The following is a 16,648-nucleotide window of genomic DNA, read 5'->3' as shown; positions in this document are numbered from 1 at the left end:
ACTTTATTCTCCCACCTACACTATTTACCGTGCCACCTAACTTAGTGTTGTCAGAAAAGTTGGATATACCGCTCTCTATTCCTTCATCTAAGTCATTTATAAATATAGGGAAAAGCTGAAGCCCCAGTATAGACCCCTGGGGGCACCACTAGTCATTTCTTGCCAATTTGAATACATACCCATTATCCCTGCTTTTTGTCTCCTACCTCCGAACCAATTCCTTACCCATGTCAGTAGAACCACTTCAAATGCATGCACTCTCATAGATTACCTGTCTTGGTAGGGCTTCTTAATTCTTCAAATAGATATGTTCTGCACACACTACAATCCCACCCAGCCACCTTCACAGACTCCACTCAGTGTTTAGATCATGTAGGGTGAGTGGAGCATCAACTAGTTGCTTGCTGCAGCCTTGGACAAAATTAATTGACGTGCATGCCTGCCTTGAAAAAGAATGGGGACAGTAGATCACGTGTTGGCACCAGTACAGGTGATATTGTGACATTTTTATATGCTGAACATGTGTTCCCATAGGAACCAATTAGCAGAGGGCCAAACTTCTACCGTGTGTGAAGGATGTTTTTATTTGAAGTATAAATAAGACCGGAGCATAGTACATAATCTGGTTATTTAATCGGTTCATTTTTCTTTATTGGGGTATCAGGAATGGGTAAAGATTTGGGAAGTTGGCCTTGTTCGTTTTGGGAGAGAAAGGACATTTTAGGGGAAAAGTAGAGGCTGAATTGAAGTTTTCAAGCTTGTGAAGGTGATTGACAGAAGCTTATCCAGAGAAACTGTTCAGTGTTGCAAAGGGCTCAAATACCAGGAGACACAAGCAAAAACAAAAAAATAGAAAGTTAGGAGCCAGAAAGGAGAAAATGTTTACACAAGGGATGAGGCATATGGAATAAGTTGCCAGAGAAGGCCATTGAACTGGAAAGTAATGATGTCTTTCTGCACATCAAGAGGATTAAGAAATGTATTTATAAATCATGGATTAGCAATTGAAAATGATGACCTGATTTATAACAGAGTGGTGAAAAACATACAGGGCCTGATTTTGCTGGAGCAGGGCATCTTGCTGCAGCCCCCTTTAGTTAGACTTGCGGTTAGGTTTTTGCATTTTTTGTCCATAAAGTTGCTGAAAGTGCAAACTGATAATGGCATGGCGAGGGCAAAAGGGTATCTGCGACCTTGGCAAACAATGGGACCGACAATGAGATTAAAGGATTGAGAAATAAACAGAAGAACTGAGAAGGAGGGTGAATTAGAGTGGATGAATTCAATGTCAAATTGGGTACAGAGAGAAAAATTAAGAAAGGGAAAGAAAGATTGGATTACAATAGAGTAGAAAAAAGACAAAAGAAAAGAAAGAAAAAAAATTAAAATGTAAAATTTGACATTTTTAAAATCTCTAACTATTCACAATCTGAAGGAATGAGACTCCACAATTATAATTGTTCACTTTCTGGACGAGAGGTTGATTGGCAGTCATTGACAATTATCACATCATTAAAAGTGTACCTCATTGTTAATTACTAGACTTAACTTTCTGTGATGAGTTTAATGGGCAATTAATGTGCAAGTACAACAATTTCCTGAAAATGACGGAGTTGGTTGAGGGCGAGATGCCGATTTCACGAAGCTAACGTAGGAGCGACATAAATTGTTCAACAACTTTGGACATTTCGCAATTCCTGGGGTATCTCTTCCATACCAAATTTCTAGCCAATTTGCACATTAATAGCATCATGCGTTGTTCAGACGTCATTATTTTTTTTGTTAGCAAATTCAGGCTGATATCTGTGGCGAATGAAAAGAAAGCTTCTGTGGATCATGTAAGATGAAGTAACTCCAGTCATTGCCTGTCTGAGACTTGTGTAAAATCTGAATGGTAATTGTAAAACAGATCCTTGAAGCTGAAGTCCTTGGGTCAGATCGAGCTCCAGCAGAGATAGAAATGCTTGCTCTTGAGCATTTGCATAAACTTGGCTTGAATTGCCTTAAGTATAGTGGATTGAGGTTGGGAATCTGATCGAGTTGTTTAAAATGATAAAAGGATTCGACAGGTTAAATACAGAGAAACTATTTCCTTTGGTGGGGTAATCAAGAATGAAGGGACATGATCTTAAATTTAGAGCTAGGCCATTGAGGTACTAAATCAGGAATCACTTTTTCACACAATAAGTAGTTTAAATCTGGAATTCTCCCCTCCAAAATACTGTAGATGGTGGGACAATTGGAACTTTCAAGACTGAGATCAATAGCTTTTTGTTAGGTAAGGATATCAAGGGATATGGGGCTAAGGCGGTGACGTACAATGATCTAATTGTAGAGCAGAATAGGCTCCAGGATTGAATGGTCTTGTCCTGTCCCTGCCTAGAAGGATATATTTCTGCAGACGAGTCAGTTTATTTCTAACAAAGTGCCCCAAAGAAAGAGATTTACAGTTCTCCCCAGTCAGAAAGATCTTTTTTGCCTGTCGATGAACCTATGAGAGAGCTTTTTTTAAAATCATGGGATACCAGTATTTATTATCCATCCCTAATTGCCCTTGAGAAGATGATGGTGAGCTGCCTTCTTGAACCATTGCAGTCCATGTGGCAAAACTACTCCCAAAGTGTTATTAGGGAGGGAGTTCCAGGATTTTGATGTAGTGACAATGAAGGAACGCCGATATAACTCCGTCAGGATGGTGTGTGACTTGGAGGTGGTGGTATTCTCATACAGCTGCTGCCCTTCTAGGTTGTAGAATTCACAGATTTGGGAGGTGCTATTAAAGAAGTCTTGGCAAGTTGCATGCAGTGCATCTTGTAGATGATGGTACACACTGCAGCCATGATGATTCTGTGAGTATGTCGATGTGAGTCTGTTGCTTGACTAGTCTGTGGGTCAGCTTATCCAATTCCGTACATTTGTATTCTTATTGTTTTTTGAAGCAGTTTGGCATAACTGAGTGGCTTGTTAGGCCATTTCAGAGCACAGCTAAGAATCAACCACATTGCTGTGGGTCTGGACTCACATATAGGCCACACCAGATAAGGACAGCAGATTGTCTTCCAGAAAGGACATTAGTGAACCAGATGGATATTTACAACAATTCTGATACTAACCTTTTATTTCAGATTTATTTAATTGAATTTAAATTCCCCAGCTGCAGTGGTGGTTTTTGAACTCAGCATTGCTGGATCATTTATCCAGGTTTCTGGATTACTAGTCCCTTAACATACCCACTATACTTCCACACACACTACAGTTTATTACCTTAATGAACATCCTAAAGAACAATTACAGAATCAGCCTGGAATTTCTCCATCAGGAAAGCTGTTCAAGTTTGCAGTATCCAGTCTAGTAATTAGTGGGGGGAAAACAGGAATCCAGTTCAGCAAATGTGTCGATAACGTACTATGGAAATACTAAATAGAAACACATGGAAATTTGATTCATGAGTCTTTAGTGGCATTTTTCCAGTTGATGTATGACATTATATATTTTAAACGGGAAAAAAGGCAGGGCTATGGGGAAAGAGCAGGAGAGTGGGTCTCATTTGATAGCTCATTCAAAGAGACAGCATAGACACAATGGACCGATTGGCCTCCTTCTGTGCTGTAAGATTCTACATGTGCTATTGTGAAATATGTAAGATCATGGAGTTACTTTATCGTGTTTTCTGAGGGTAATTTCTGATGTTCTAGAAATAATGAACTGAGGATATTTTCACAGGAACATTTCCGATGCTGCTACAGAGAGCAAGCAGAGGAATTTTTACCTAGTAATAATTTTGAACGTAGTTTGCAAACCCACCATGGACCTCGAAGATTTTAACCATGTGAATATTGTGATAACTTGGATCAGAGCGGCAGTGAGGTCTGATTGTCTTGGGACCCTTCCAGCTTGATTATTCTATTACTTATAGTCAGAGGCAGATATATTATAAGAATGTTTTGCTTATTCTTTTGAGAAACCCCTTGAAATTGGAATGTGAAGTAATCCGTGCTCAATAACTTTCACAGTAAATCTATGCATGGTGGGATATTAATATTCAGAATGCTGCAGTTGTAACCAAAGATATCTTAATGAATAAATCACATGCACAGTGTCTCCCTATTACAGTTTCTTTTAGAACCAATTCTTCATTTTATACTGTTTTAAGGAAGATATCAGAAGAAGCTACAATATATTCATTCATTCGTGGTTTGCAGGCCATTCACATTTACACAGATGCTCTTCCAACTGCAAACATGCTTTTCTATGATTCTCCACAAACTATAATTTACATATTGTGAGAAATGTAAAGTATAACCACTGCCGGTGTAAATATAAAGCAGTTGCTCTTATAAAAGTAAATCAGATCAAATGTTTTGATTCCTGTCAGCAAGTTTGGGAATAACAGCAGGAAAGTTTAATAGAATTTTTCAAAATATTAGTGGAGCTACGTGGCATTGTTCATGATAATTCAGAGTAAATGCTATTTGATTAGGTCAGGAGTATTATACTACGTCACGCACAAAGTATTTTTCTGTTGCTGAAGTTCACTTGTGTGTGTATAACTAGTATCTCCCATTAAGGCCACAAGAAAGAAAAACAGGCATAAATATTGCATAACCTTAGGACATCTCAAAGCGCTTTACAGCACAGTGCAATATTCCCACAATACTGCACTGAAAGGTCAGCATAAACTTGTGTGATCAAGTCTCTGCAGTGGGACATGAACCCATGACCTTCAGGTTCAAAGACTAAGAATGCTACCACTAGGCCACAGTTGACACCAGATCTAATTGCTGTGCTTTCCTCAGGTCAGTTAGAAGCTAATGGTCATTGTATAGATCTGGAGGTCCATTAGCAAGAAGAAGGAGAATGATGATGTTTGTTTATAATTTTTAAAAATGTGGCATGGAAACCCCCAAGTGTGATGTCACAAAACATTTATATAGACGAATAAATGGTGTACCAATGATTACAGTCTGTAGGGAGTTGAGTAAGATTTATTTAAATGTTACAGTAATTTATTTAGAAGTTCATTGTAATGGACTAGATAACCCAGTGAGTTAATGTGCTTCACTTTGGGACCCATGTTCAAATCTCTGCCTATTGCTGTCAGGGCATTGAATCAAATAATTTGGATAATCCCAACTGAGTTCCTCGAGGTCATGACAGTACGAAGCTCCAACTAGACTCTAAATTGACAATCTTGCTCAGAGAATGCTTCATATGAAAAATGGAAGATATTACACTGTCATACTAGAATTTACTGTTCTGTAGTTGGGAACAAAAGCATATTATTGGGGCAGGAGAGACTGAAGTTTTATTCAGGATGTGACAGTGATGTATGTCACCTGTGAGGATCTGGTACTAACACTGGGTGCCAAAAGTGAAAGATAGCAATCCCCAACACTGATGATAAATGTGTGTGACCACCAAAGTACCCACAACTTTACCAACAACAGCATGACACCAAACTCAATAGCAAATCTGATGTGGCTGTAATTCTGAACATTTGAATTAAGTGAAAAAAATGGCTAGTTTAATCTGTTCAAATTATGATACAGCCATTCCATTAAATTTACATAGAAGTCTGTTTTTTTCTGCTTATATGTGATGCCGTTGTATCTAAGATTCAGAGTTACTGCAAAGCTTAGGTGCCTTTATTCTGCAGCAGATCACTAACATTCTGGGAAGGAGCAAACATCAGAGTTCCCTGTGGTCCAACAACGGCGATGCATTTATGTTTCCTGGACGTCTTACAATGGATGTACCAGACTTTCCTCATTATCTGGAGAGGTGCTGTCCCCACATCCACACTGGGCTTTTGTTCACTTTGGATTTAGAATATATCTGAATGGATTCACCACCAACGTGTGGTTCTTTCATTGCACTTCCAGTAGAGGTTTATGCTTCATGATAGTCTATTGAAGAGCTATGAAATAGTTTATGGTCCTACTGGTCAAAAAATGGCAGTCTATCATTAAAAAAGGGGGAAATGGCTCCAGTTGGGGTGGAGTGTAGAATGTTTCAGTGTAAGGGGTGTCATAGAAACATAGAAAATAGGTGCAGGAGTAGGCCATTCGGCCCTTCTAGCCTGCACCGCCATTCAATGAGTTCATGGCTGAACATTCAACTTCAGTACCCCATTCCTGCTTTCTCGCCATACCCCTTGATTCCCCCTAGTAGTAAGGACCTCATCTAACTCCCTTTTGAATATATTTAGTGAATTGGCCTCAACAACTTTCTGTGGTAGAGAATTCCACAGGTTCACCACTCTCTGGGTGAAGAAGTTCCTCCACATCTCGGTCCTAAATGGCTTACCCCTTATCCTTAGACTGTGACCTCTGGTTCTGGACTTCCCCAACATTGGGAACATTCTTCCTGCATCTAACCTGTCTAACCCCGTCAGAATTTTAAATGTTTCTATGAGGTCCCCTCTCATTCTTCTGAACTCCAGTGAATACAAGCCCAATTGATCCAGTCTTTCTTTATAGGTCAGTCCCGCCATCCCGGGAATCAGTCTGGTGAATCTTCGCTGCACTCCCTCAATAGCAAGAATGTCCTTCCTCAGGTTAGGAGACCAAAACTGTACACAATACTCCAGGTGTGGCCTCACCAAGGCCCTGTACAACTGTAGCAACACCTCCCTGCCCCTGTACTCAAATCCCCTTGCTATGAAGGCCAACATGCCATTTGCTTTCTTAACCGCCTGCTGCACCTGCATGCCAACCTTCAATGACTGATGTACCATGACACCCAGGTCTCTTTGCACCTCCCCTTTTCCTAATCTGTCACCATTCAGATAATAGTCTGTCTCTCTGTTTTTACCACCAAAGTGGATAACCTCACATTTATCCACATTATACTTCATCTGCCATGCATTTGCCCACTCACCTAACCTATCCAAGTCGCTCTGCAGCCTCACAGCATCCTCCTCGCAGCTCACACTGCCACCCAACTTAGTGTCATCCGCAAATTTGGAGATACAACATTTAATCCCCTCGTCTAAATAATTAATGTACAGTGTAAACAGCTGGGGCCCCAGCACAGAACCTTGCGGTACCCCACTAGTCACTGCCTGCCATTCTGAAAAGTACCCATTTACTCCTACTCTTTGCTTCCTGTCTGACAACCAGTTCTCAATCCATGTCAGTACACTACCCCCAATCCCATGTGCTCTAACTTTGCACATCAATCTCTTGTGTGGGACCTTGTCGAACGCCTTCTGAAAGTCCAAATATACCACATCAACTGGTTCTCCCTTATCCACTCTACTGGAAACATCCTCAAAAAATTCCAGAAGATTTGTCAAGCATGATTTCCCTTTCACAAATCCATGCTGACTTGGACCTATCATGTCACCTCTTTCCAAATGCACTGCTATGACATCCTTAATGTCGTAGTTGTGTGGGGCGGACTGGTTGGGCTGGATGCTCTTTACCTTTCTGTATATGTTCATAGGTTTATATGTAACCTTCAAGGCTACTGACCGAGGGCCGTGCGGCTCTTTGTCGGCCGGCGCGGACATGGTGGGCCGAAATAGCCTTCTTCTGCGCTGTAAATTTCTATGTTTCTAAATTGAATGTTTTCAATCTGTCTTGTGCAGTCCAACCTGATTATTTAAAAAAAATGCTTGCTCCAGGTTTGATGTTTCAATGAATCTTTTTTCACAGTTCTGACCAGTATCTCCAACCTTGATCAGATGAAACGTTGATAATGAGGGCTAGGTTGTTGTCTGCGATTATGAGACTTGTGTGGCATGAAGTCACATTAATCTTTTCATCTTGCTTTTGTTTCAGCTGATAAAGCAGAAAATCAAGGCATGTTCACAGTTGCAGGACAGTAAACTGTTTGTTTCTGTGCTCGAGTACCTCCTCGCAATTGGTAATTACCTGAACACGAATGCTGGCAAGAGCCAGGCAAAAGGATTTTGTCTTTCTTCCCTGACAAAAGTAAGTCGATAACAAATTCTACTACAAGCTAACCTTAAAGCTGGCCACTGGTATGATCTGAAGATCCATGGACAATGCTGAGCTTTCCTGTTGGAAGGAGGCACCTGCCAATTGCAGTTCAGACGTGTCTGAAAAAACAATTGCTATTTAGAATACCAAATGATAGGATGCTGATTGGGCCTGATTCACTCATGCTTGTTTTCTACACTAATTCAGGTGTCAACAAAGTTCTCTCTCTCAATTTTGCTCACAATTAGCATGCATTTTTAAAATTGCGATCCTCAAGTTAAATTTTAAGAATGGCAGGATGTGTCTTGGGATATCACATTGGGACACATCACTCACCTAACCCAGGAGTGTAGCTGCCAATCTCGTGCTGCATTGAATTCTGGGAAATGGTACGTGACCTCCACCAGGAGTCGAATGCTGCCTGGGTTTGACTACAGAATCACTACAGCTGGTGCGAAGTAAACTTTAAAAACATTTAAAGTTTCATTTTAACATTTTTCTTACTGCACTATTAGCTCTTTAGCATAACTTTAAAATGTAGCTTGCATTTGGAGATTGGTGAGTGAAGCTCTGTGCACATTTGTAAGCACATATATACACATCTCCATTTATTCTGACCAGAGAACAATATGCAGCCAGCAGTATAACTCAAAGCTGTGCAGAGTCAATCCGGTCCCAATCTCAAAAACTATTATCTGCAGTATAACAGCACCATTAATGATTTCTCCTGAGCTGCATTTGAATATGGGTTTCTCTAGACATCTAAATGTATGATTTCAAGTCATAATTGCAGCTCTTCTTTGGAAAAAAAAATAGCTGGAATATCTAGTTGATAAGAAATGCTGTGATTTATATGTCCCAGTTCAACTCCAAGGCTACATTTGGCCACCCTCTGTTTCAAGGCTAATGCCCCATGGCCTCCAATGTTCAATCAGCAATTTGGGCCTTTTGTCTGGAAGACAAGGGCAGCATAAGCCCTTTAATAGCTGCTGGTTCTTGCTAACCTATTCAGCCTATTTCCAGTGCTTGTCAGTTTATAAAAGGTATCCGATTTATGACTGAATAAGTAGACCCACTCATTAGAACAAACTAAGAATGGTTGAAGAAGAGTGCATAGCTCTGTGAGTGGAGACCATCCTGTAAGCAGATTCAATTGCTTGTTTCACAGGAACGCTTATGAGTTTAATGTGCCAGACCCATCAACGTAGCATTAAGCTGATAAATGTTGCAGTCTGTAAACTAATGCATTATCTTAGACATGATTACAAACCAGACAAATATTAAAACCCATTTAAAGCATTCATAGCAGGTAGTGTACCAAATAGATTCAATTATGAACTTAATTAAAATGTCACAATTTGTTATTTATAGATACTTTATTACTTTAATCAACTGTCACTATCCATAAGTAAGAATTGCTCTACTGCTATGAGCAGCAAATTAATAAATATGTTTATGAAGATTCCCTCTGGTCGATATCTCTCATAAAATCACAAACGTGTTTTAAAAAGAATGATTTATAATTTTGCTGGAAACTCGACAAGGAAATCTCCTTGAACATTTTTATGATGTCACTGCACATAACAAACAGAACAACCTGTCTCCTTATATAGGAACATAAAAACAGGAGCAGGCCATTGAGCCCCTCGAGCCTGTTCCGCCATTCAATGAGATCATGGCTGCTGTGACCTAACTCCAAATACCCACCTTTGGCCCATGTCCTCTAATACCTTTTGGTTAACAAAAAGCAATCAATCTCCAATTTCAAATTAACAATTGATCTCGCATCAGTTGCCGTTTGCAGAGTAGAGTTCCAAACTTCTACCACTCTTTGCATATGCAGATGAGTATAATTTTGTGATTCTTGCGTAATTACGCATTTATTGCAGATTTTGTATGATTTTGTATGATACACAATTTTATAAATATTGTGTATGTCAAAGCTCAAACCATGGCCCAGTAGGGTTCATTTTAAAGTGAAATTTAACTTCTCATGGATTAATTTACATCTGAAATTGTCTAGGGATTTAGGGATAATCTCAATATGTCAGTGTTGTTGCCTGTTGTTCATAGGTGGCCCAGCTTCGGGGGAAGGACAGGAAGTTCACCTTACTACATGCTCTTGTGGAGCAGATTATGTCACAAGAGCCAGCCTTGGCAAACTTTCCCCAAGAGCTCACAGAATTTGAAGATGTTCCTGGAGGTAAGTGGAAACATTTAAATCTAGCAGGGCTATTAGAAAGGGTACAATATCTCTGCATCGTCTGCATTCCTGACACGTCTGTTTCTCTTCCTTCTTAGATTCCATTAAGGGTCTGATTGCTGAGGTAGATGGTAGGTAAATACTACTTTTTAATATAAGAAATGATTTTGTAGGATTCTTTGTCACCATATGGCCCATAGATATGGTTGGACTTCTGAGTATCTTTGGGGGACGATTTTCTCGGTGCATTATTTGTAACAAAATCTTTAACATTTTGATAAAGAATGTGTTTACATTTTCACCATGAATTCCAAGGGGAAGAATTCTTCTTGTGGTATCTATTACTGGTGCGTCACTAACTTTTTAATTAATTTCTAAGCACATCTCTCCATCTTAGGGTAAGGTTGCTTTTCTCTTTTAGGCTCTCGGCACATGAGCGGGCACTGATAGGGTTTCTTCCTGCATTGGTCATTTCTTGGTTGGTGATCTGAAGACATTGATGGTGCCTGTTGACTTCAAAGATTGTACCTCACAATGCTCCTGATTAAGAAGTATTGATTAGCGTTGGAAGAAATGGAGCCTGAGGAGATAGAAAATAAAAGCACCTGCTCAAAAGCAGATAAAAATAACCAACGGCAAAAGCATAGATTGGATAAAATATCCCATTGACACATTTACAGTCTCAATGAAATTGCTCTTACAAAGTATTAACATATATCTGTGTTAAATGTCTAAGCATATTATAATGTTATGTAGCACTGCATTTATTTAAACCTGCCATCCTCCTCCCAAACATTTTCTCCTTACATAGTCAATTTTGGATTCCTCTGGGGATTTAAATATTAAAACTTATTATTTAAATGCAATATTCTTGTTTTTATTGTAATTCATGTTGCATATGAGCCTCTCAATCAATAATACCTCATCTTGTTAAAGGCACAGCCACCACATTTCAATAATATTTCATGAATGACATGAATAACTTCAAGATTGCTAAATGCCCCCTTGGTGTTAGTACTGAGCATGTATAAGATATTGAGGGCAAAATTGCCCTTTTTAATAGCCCCATTAGCGCCTCCAGGGGATGCCTCCAGGGAGTGCAACGAGGTTATCACCTGGGGGAGGGGGTTGATAGTGCCTCGGGGGAAATTGCCTCGGAGGTTTGCGGGGGGGGGGGGGGAGAGGGTTGTGCCGGTAGGGCGCGCCCTTGATTTGCACCCCGGGCAGGCGCATGCAATCGGATGACATCATCGCCGTGCGCGCTGACCCCTCATCGCCCTGCGCTGACCCCTTTGTGCCTGTGGGGAAAATTGCCCCACGGGCAGCAAGGATGGCACCATCCGATGTCAGCCGCTGTCAGGGCTCCCCTTAAAGGGGAGGTCATTTGCGCCATGGGCCGCCATATTTTTCTGTCCACCCGACAGTGGTGGCCCTCGACTCGACCAGGCCACCACCCTGTAGCCCGGCACTCCATTTTGGGTGCCGTGCTGTTGGCCCAGTTGAAGGCGTCCCTGGTGGATCAGTGGCGGCTGCCAAAGGTAACTGCAGAGAGCGCGCAGCGACTCTCCCCTTTAATTGAAGGGCAGCAGCATTCTGCCGCATCAGCGCTCCATGGAGCATTCGTGTAGTGCTGACATTGCCGGTGTGTTGCTGGGCTCCGGAGTGCGGCACTGAACTTAGCTTCACCCTACCGCCTCGGGAGCACCCCTCCACTGACACGGAGTGCCTCTGATATTGCTCCGCTTCCATTGAGGGGTGGAAGGGCTGAATTCCACACACTGAAGGTTGTTGGAGGTCAATTGGAAGCAAAATGAATGACATTTTCAAGTTCAGGGCGAGTGCAGGAAACGGCACTGATACAGTCATCAATGGAGCTGAAAAATAGGTGAGGGAGGTGGTCACGAGTAGGACTGAAACAAAGAATGTTCCCCCATCCCACGAAAAGGCAGGCATAGTTGGGACCCGTACGGATTCCCATTGCAACACCTTTAATTTGGAGGAAGTGAGTGGAATCAAAGGATAAGTTCAGCCAGGTGGAGGATGATGGTGGTGGATGGGGACTGGTTCAAGGAAGAAGCAGAGCACCCTCAGGCCATCATGATGGGAGATGGAAGTGTAGAGGAATTGGACATCCATAGTGAAAAGGAGACGGTTAGGGCCAGGAAGCTGGAAACTCTTAAAATGGTGGAGGGCATCGAAAGAGTCATGGATGTAGGTGGGAAGATACTGGACAAGGGGAGAAAAAATAGAGTCGAGATAGGAAGAAATCAGTCCATGAGACAATAACAGGCTGAAACGATGGGTCTACCGGGGCAGTCCTGTTTGTGGATCTTGGGAAGGAGGTAGAAGCAGGCTGTGTGGGGTTGGCGAACTATGAGGTTGGCAGCCGTGGAGGTAAGATCACCAGAGGAGATGAGGTCAGTGATGGTCTGGGAAATGATGACTTGATGTTCGGTAGTAGGGTTATTGTCCAGGAGAGGTAGGAGGAGGTGTCAGAGAGTTGCCGTTCAGCCTCTGCAAGGTCGAGGTCATTTCGCTAAACAACAACAGCGCCACCCTTGTAACAGAAAGCAAAGAAGATGAACAAGGTAAAAGAGCCAAATGGAAATCCCATCTGAAGGAAGAGCATAACTTCTCCATGGTGGGCATTCCTAGAGGAGAAGTGGCAGTGAATTAAACACTAATAGAAAAGCAAAATAATTGCAGTTATACTGTTTCTTTATTTGCTCTTTCTCAACGGCCATACTGACCCTGGCTCCCAGAAAGTATTTCTCTGTGTGAGTTTGTGGATGCTCTCGAGCTAACGGCATCATCTCATTCTCTGCGCTACAGCTGAAGATGCAATACCATCGACAACACTGGTGTGAGGCAAATGCATTGTAAATATTAGATCGGTCAAGCGGCAGTATTTTAATTGTTGTTGGTGATTGTTTAAATGTTGTGTTATCGCGCTTCAAATAAGAATGCTTGAGATCTTGTATTTTTCCTCTTGCAACAGTTTTGAAGAACGAATTTGGGAAAATTATTCAGCACAAAAAAGTATTCAAACCGAAGAACAAGACGAGCTCGGATGGACAGTTCTACAAAGAGCTGAAGGTAATTCCAGGGAAGTAAATTTTCTGAATATACCGCAATTTAAAATGTCTGCACAGCCACTTTAGCACAATGCATTGAATTTGGAATCCATATCTAAAACATGTTGTCGGGAGAATCATTTAATAAAAAGGGAATTTTTTATGGTTTCTCCATTAATGTAGAATCATAAACAGTGCATGATAGATGTCACGGTTAACCTAATGGTGCCACATTGAAGGACACACTATACTGAGGATGCTTTTTATGCAATTTCTCTTGAGGAGTAGGCTCTTAGCATTCAATATTCATATTTATATCAGAGGTGTTCTCCCCAGTTGTCCTGGCCAGTATTTATCCCTCAACCAATATCATTAAAACAGATTATCTGGTCATTATCACATTTCTGTTTGTAGGAGCTTGCTGTGCGCAATTTGGCTGCCGCATTTCCTACATTGCAACAGTAACTATACTTCAAAACAGTACTTCATTGGCTGTAAAGCGCTTTGGGATTTCTGAGGTTGTGAAAGGCGTTATATAATTGCAAGTCTTTCTTCTTTAAGATTGCATTAGGTTAGAGAGTTTAATAAAGAACAAGCTCCTTTTTGTACTTCAAACCTTCAGAAGGCCATTATTTCTATAATAAACTTTTCAAAAGGTTGTCTTTGTGACAATAAAAAACTTGAGACACAATGTCAATAATTCAGCTGTTATAACTTTCACCAGGTGCCTCTGAACTCCTCAGTGATAATCCTTAAGATCCTTTGGAGAAGAAATTCATTATTACCTTGTTTGGGGCGATGACTCTTGAAAGCTGGGAAACTTAACGGCAGGCGCTAATGTTTCCCCACATTCAAAAAATTGCCTTTAGCATTCCAGGTAGCTGGTAGAGCACTAAATCAAGCACTCCACTTCCTTCTTGGAGTGCTATAGGATGCGGGCGAGGCAGAAACTTCAGCAGTGCTGCACACTGCAGAAAACAGGATCAACAAAGGAAAGATTTTTTTTAAACTTACCTCGGCCACCTCGCCATTAATTATCACCTCAGCAGTGGCCGGACACCCAATCCACGCCTCCTGCAGCTACCAGCGTTTTCACCCAGCACTGCTGCAGGGGGTGAAAGTGAATTTCAGGTCCGGAGCACTAACGGGGCGATGCGCATGCCAATGACGTCACAATCTCAGGGCGCAGGAGATCAGGGTGCAGCACTTTAGCGCCGCCACTAAACTCCCGCCCAATATGGCAGGAGTTGATGTCAGTGCCGCTCCCGGTCACAAAGGCATTTGTGCCCCATTAGCGCCCCTGGGGCACTAACGGAAGGCGCAAATGCACCCAATTTCTAGCCCTTTATGTATTCAGTCATACTCTCATCACGGTGTTTGACACAGAGCTCTTTCAAAGTAACCATTGCACCACAGCCTTCTCTCTTTGCTACCTCTTGGATATAAAAATTGCACATGGTGTCCCCTCCCCCCACCCATTGCAACAGCACAAACACAATTTACAGCAATACAAAGGAAGTTGACAGCATGGCTGTGATTGGGCATCACAGGCTGACATGCAGGGTTAGCAGGTACCAAATTCCAATGCATTTTTTAATCATTATTTGCCTGTGTGGCTCTAAGGAAATTTGTGCTGTAGCTCTAGAAAAGGAATAATTTACAAGAATCTGAACAATTTGAAGCTTTAGATGTGTCAGGATATAGGCCCCAAGTTTCCACATGATTTGCGCCTGATTTTTAGGAGCAACTGGTGGAGAACGGAGTATCTTAGAAATTGGAATTTTTCACATTTAAGTTTTCTGCAGTTCTAGTCAGGTAAAACAGTTTCACTTTTGAACAGAATTTTTCTTTTCAAAAGGGGGCGTGTCCGGCCACTGACGCCTGGTTTGAAAGTTTCCACTGTGAAAACGTACTCCAAACTAACTTGAAATGGAGCAAGTGAAGATTTTTGTAGGCTTGAAAAAATCTTGTCTACACATTAAAAAATCAGGTGCAGGTTACAAATTAGGTGGGGGGGGGAGGGGGGGAAGGGAAGTCATTAAATTCTACAATAAATCCTTAGTTATACTTATACAAATATTATAAAAATAAATCCAACCTGAATAAAAATTTATAAGCAAAGAAAAGATTAAATAAACCATGTTCCTACCTGTGTGAAAGTGCTTCAGGCAGGCCTTTCAGGCAGCGGTTTGCCGTCGGGACCGACTGACAGCAGGGGGAGGGAGGGAGAAGGCTGCAGGAAGCCTCATTACTTGAGGCAGCGGTTTGCCGTCGGGACCGACCGACGGCAGGGGGAGAAAGCTGCAAGAAGCCTCAGTGCTGATCATGGAAGGACAATGTGGTTTTATTAAAAAATGTTAAAAATTGAACAGCTACAAAGAATTTGAATAGTCTCAAACAAGTGCATGGTCCCGTTTATCACAGTCTATCTTTAATTACAGAATGCACTCCCTCACCCTCACACACAGAAATATCAAGAAAATTAAAATACAAGCCTTTGCAAGGGTTCAATAAACAAATTTTCACTTTTTCTGCAGCACTTTTTAAAATGGCCGAGTGCCAATGTTCCCTTCACACTGCGCGTGCGCGAACGCTCCAACGCGCACGCGCAGGGTTGCCAGCACGAAAAAACTCATTTAAATTGTACCCGCCCCCTCCTACTTACAAAATCGGCGCGAGTGGTAGGCTCCGCCCCCTGTGCGCCACGCCAAGCAGACATCGAGCTGCAAAGCGCTCGAGAATAGCGCGTTTTTTTTCAGGCGCCGTTTTCGGCGCGAAAAACGGGCGCCCAGCTCGGAGGGGCGCCGGTTTTGCCGCGTGTGGAAACTTGGGGCCATAATATTTATCAAAACATTGCAAAATATACTCCTGATTATTAGTACAGGCACCATCAGCTCCAATTTCCTTTAACTTAATTATAGATTTTGCATGAGCCAAAGAGGAACATGTGTCACCGGCAAAAGAAAGAAAAATTGGGATGGGCACTTGTGAGAGAGAGAGAGGTGGGGGGGAAGTGCAGAAGTTGGAGTTCTGACAAAATGCTGGCCATGTCAATAAGTCTGTCCACTTAGCACATCAGAGCAGGTCAATTTCTGTTATAGTTTGAGAAACTGAAGAATCCTGCAAGACAATAATATCAAATCAGTATGATAATTTAATATCAGCTTTGTCTGAAGATCAGAAATGAATTTGATTATAAGGAGCAGCCTTTCTCTAGTTTTCTGAAGTCTTCTGTAAAACATTTTGAAATAAAAAGGTCCTTTCTTATTTTGTTTGCAGTCTGTAATTCAAAAGTATGAAGCTGAATTGTCTCACTTGACCAAACAATGTGATGAAATGAAGAAACTCTACAATTGCATCTTGGTAATATTACTGGTAACATTTCTCATTCATTTGCACATTGTATTGTTACCGTTTTATGACAA

At 41.5% G+C, this 16,648-nt stretch overlaps 1 protein-coding gene across 1 annotated transcript in view; it reads left to right on the top strand.

Moving 5' to 3' along the window:
* The window catches only part of LOC139276880 (uncharacterized), a 129,563-nt gene that overhangs the window by 110,749 nt on the left and 2,166 nt on the right, over nucleotides 1-16,648 (top strand). The window contains exons 15-19 of the mRNA XM_070894878.1: nucleotides 7,785-7,937; nucleotides 10,020-10,190; nucleotides 10,259-10,280; nucleotides 13,148-13,245; nucleotides 16,503-16,586. Of these exons, the coding sequence (XP_070750979.1) occupies nucleotides 7,785-7,937; nucleotides 10,020-10,190; nucleotides 10,259-10,280; nucleotides 13,148-13,245; nucleotides 16,503-16,586 (528 nt within the window). The remainder of the gene's footprint in view (nucleotides 1-7,784; nucleotides 7,938-10,019; nucleotides 10,191-10,258; nucleotides 10,281-13,147; nucleotides 13,246-16,502; nucleotides 16,587-16,648) is intronic.

Source organism: Pristiophorus japonicus, chromosome 12 (genome assembly GCF_044704955.1).
Source record: "Pristiophorus japonicus isolate sPriJap1 chromosome 12, sPriJap1.hap1, whole genome shotgun sequence".
Lineage (NCBI taxonomy): Eukaryota > Metazoa > Chordata > Chondrichthyes > Pristiophoridae > Pristiophorus > Pristiophorus japonicus.
The sequence above is the reverse complement of the archived record's forward strand: the minus strand, read 5'-3'. Positions and strand labels throughout refer to the sequence as shown.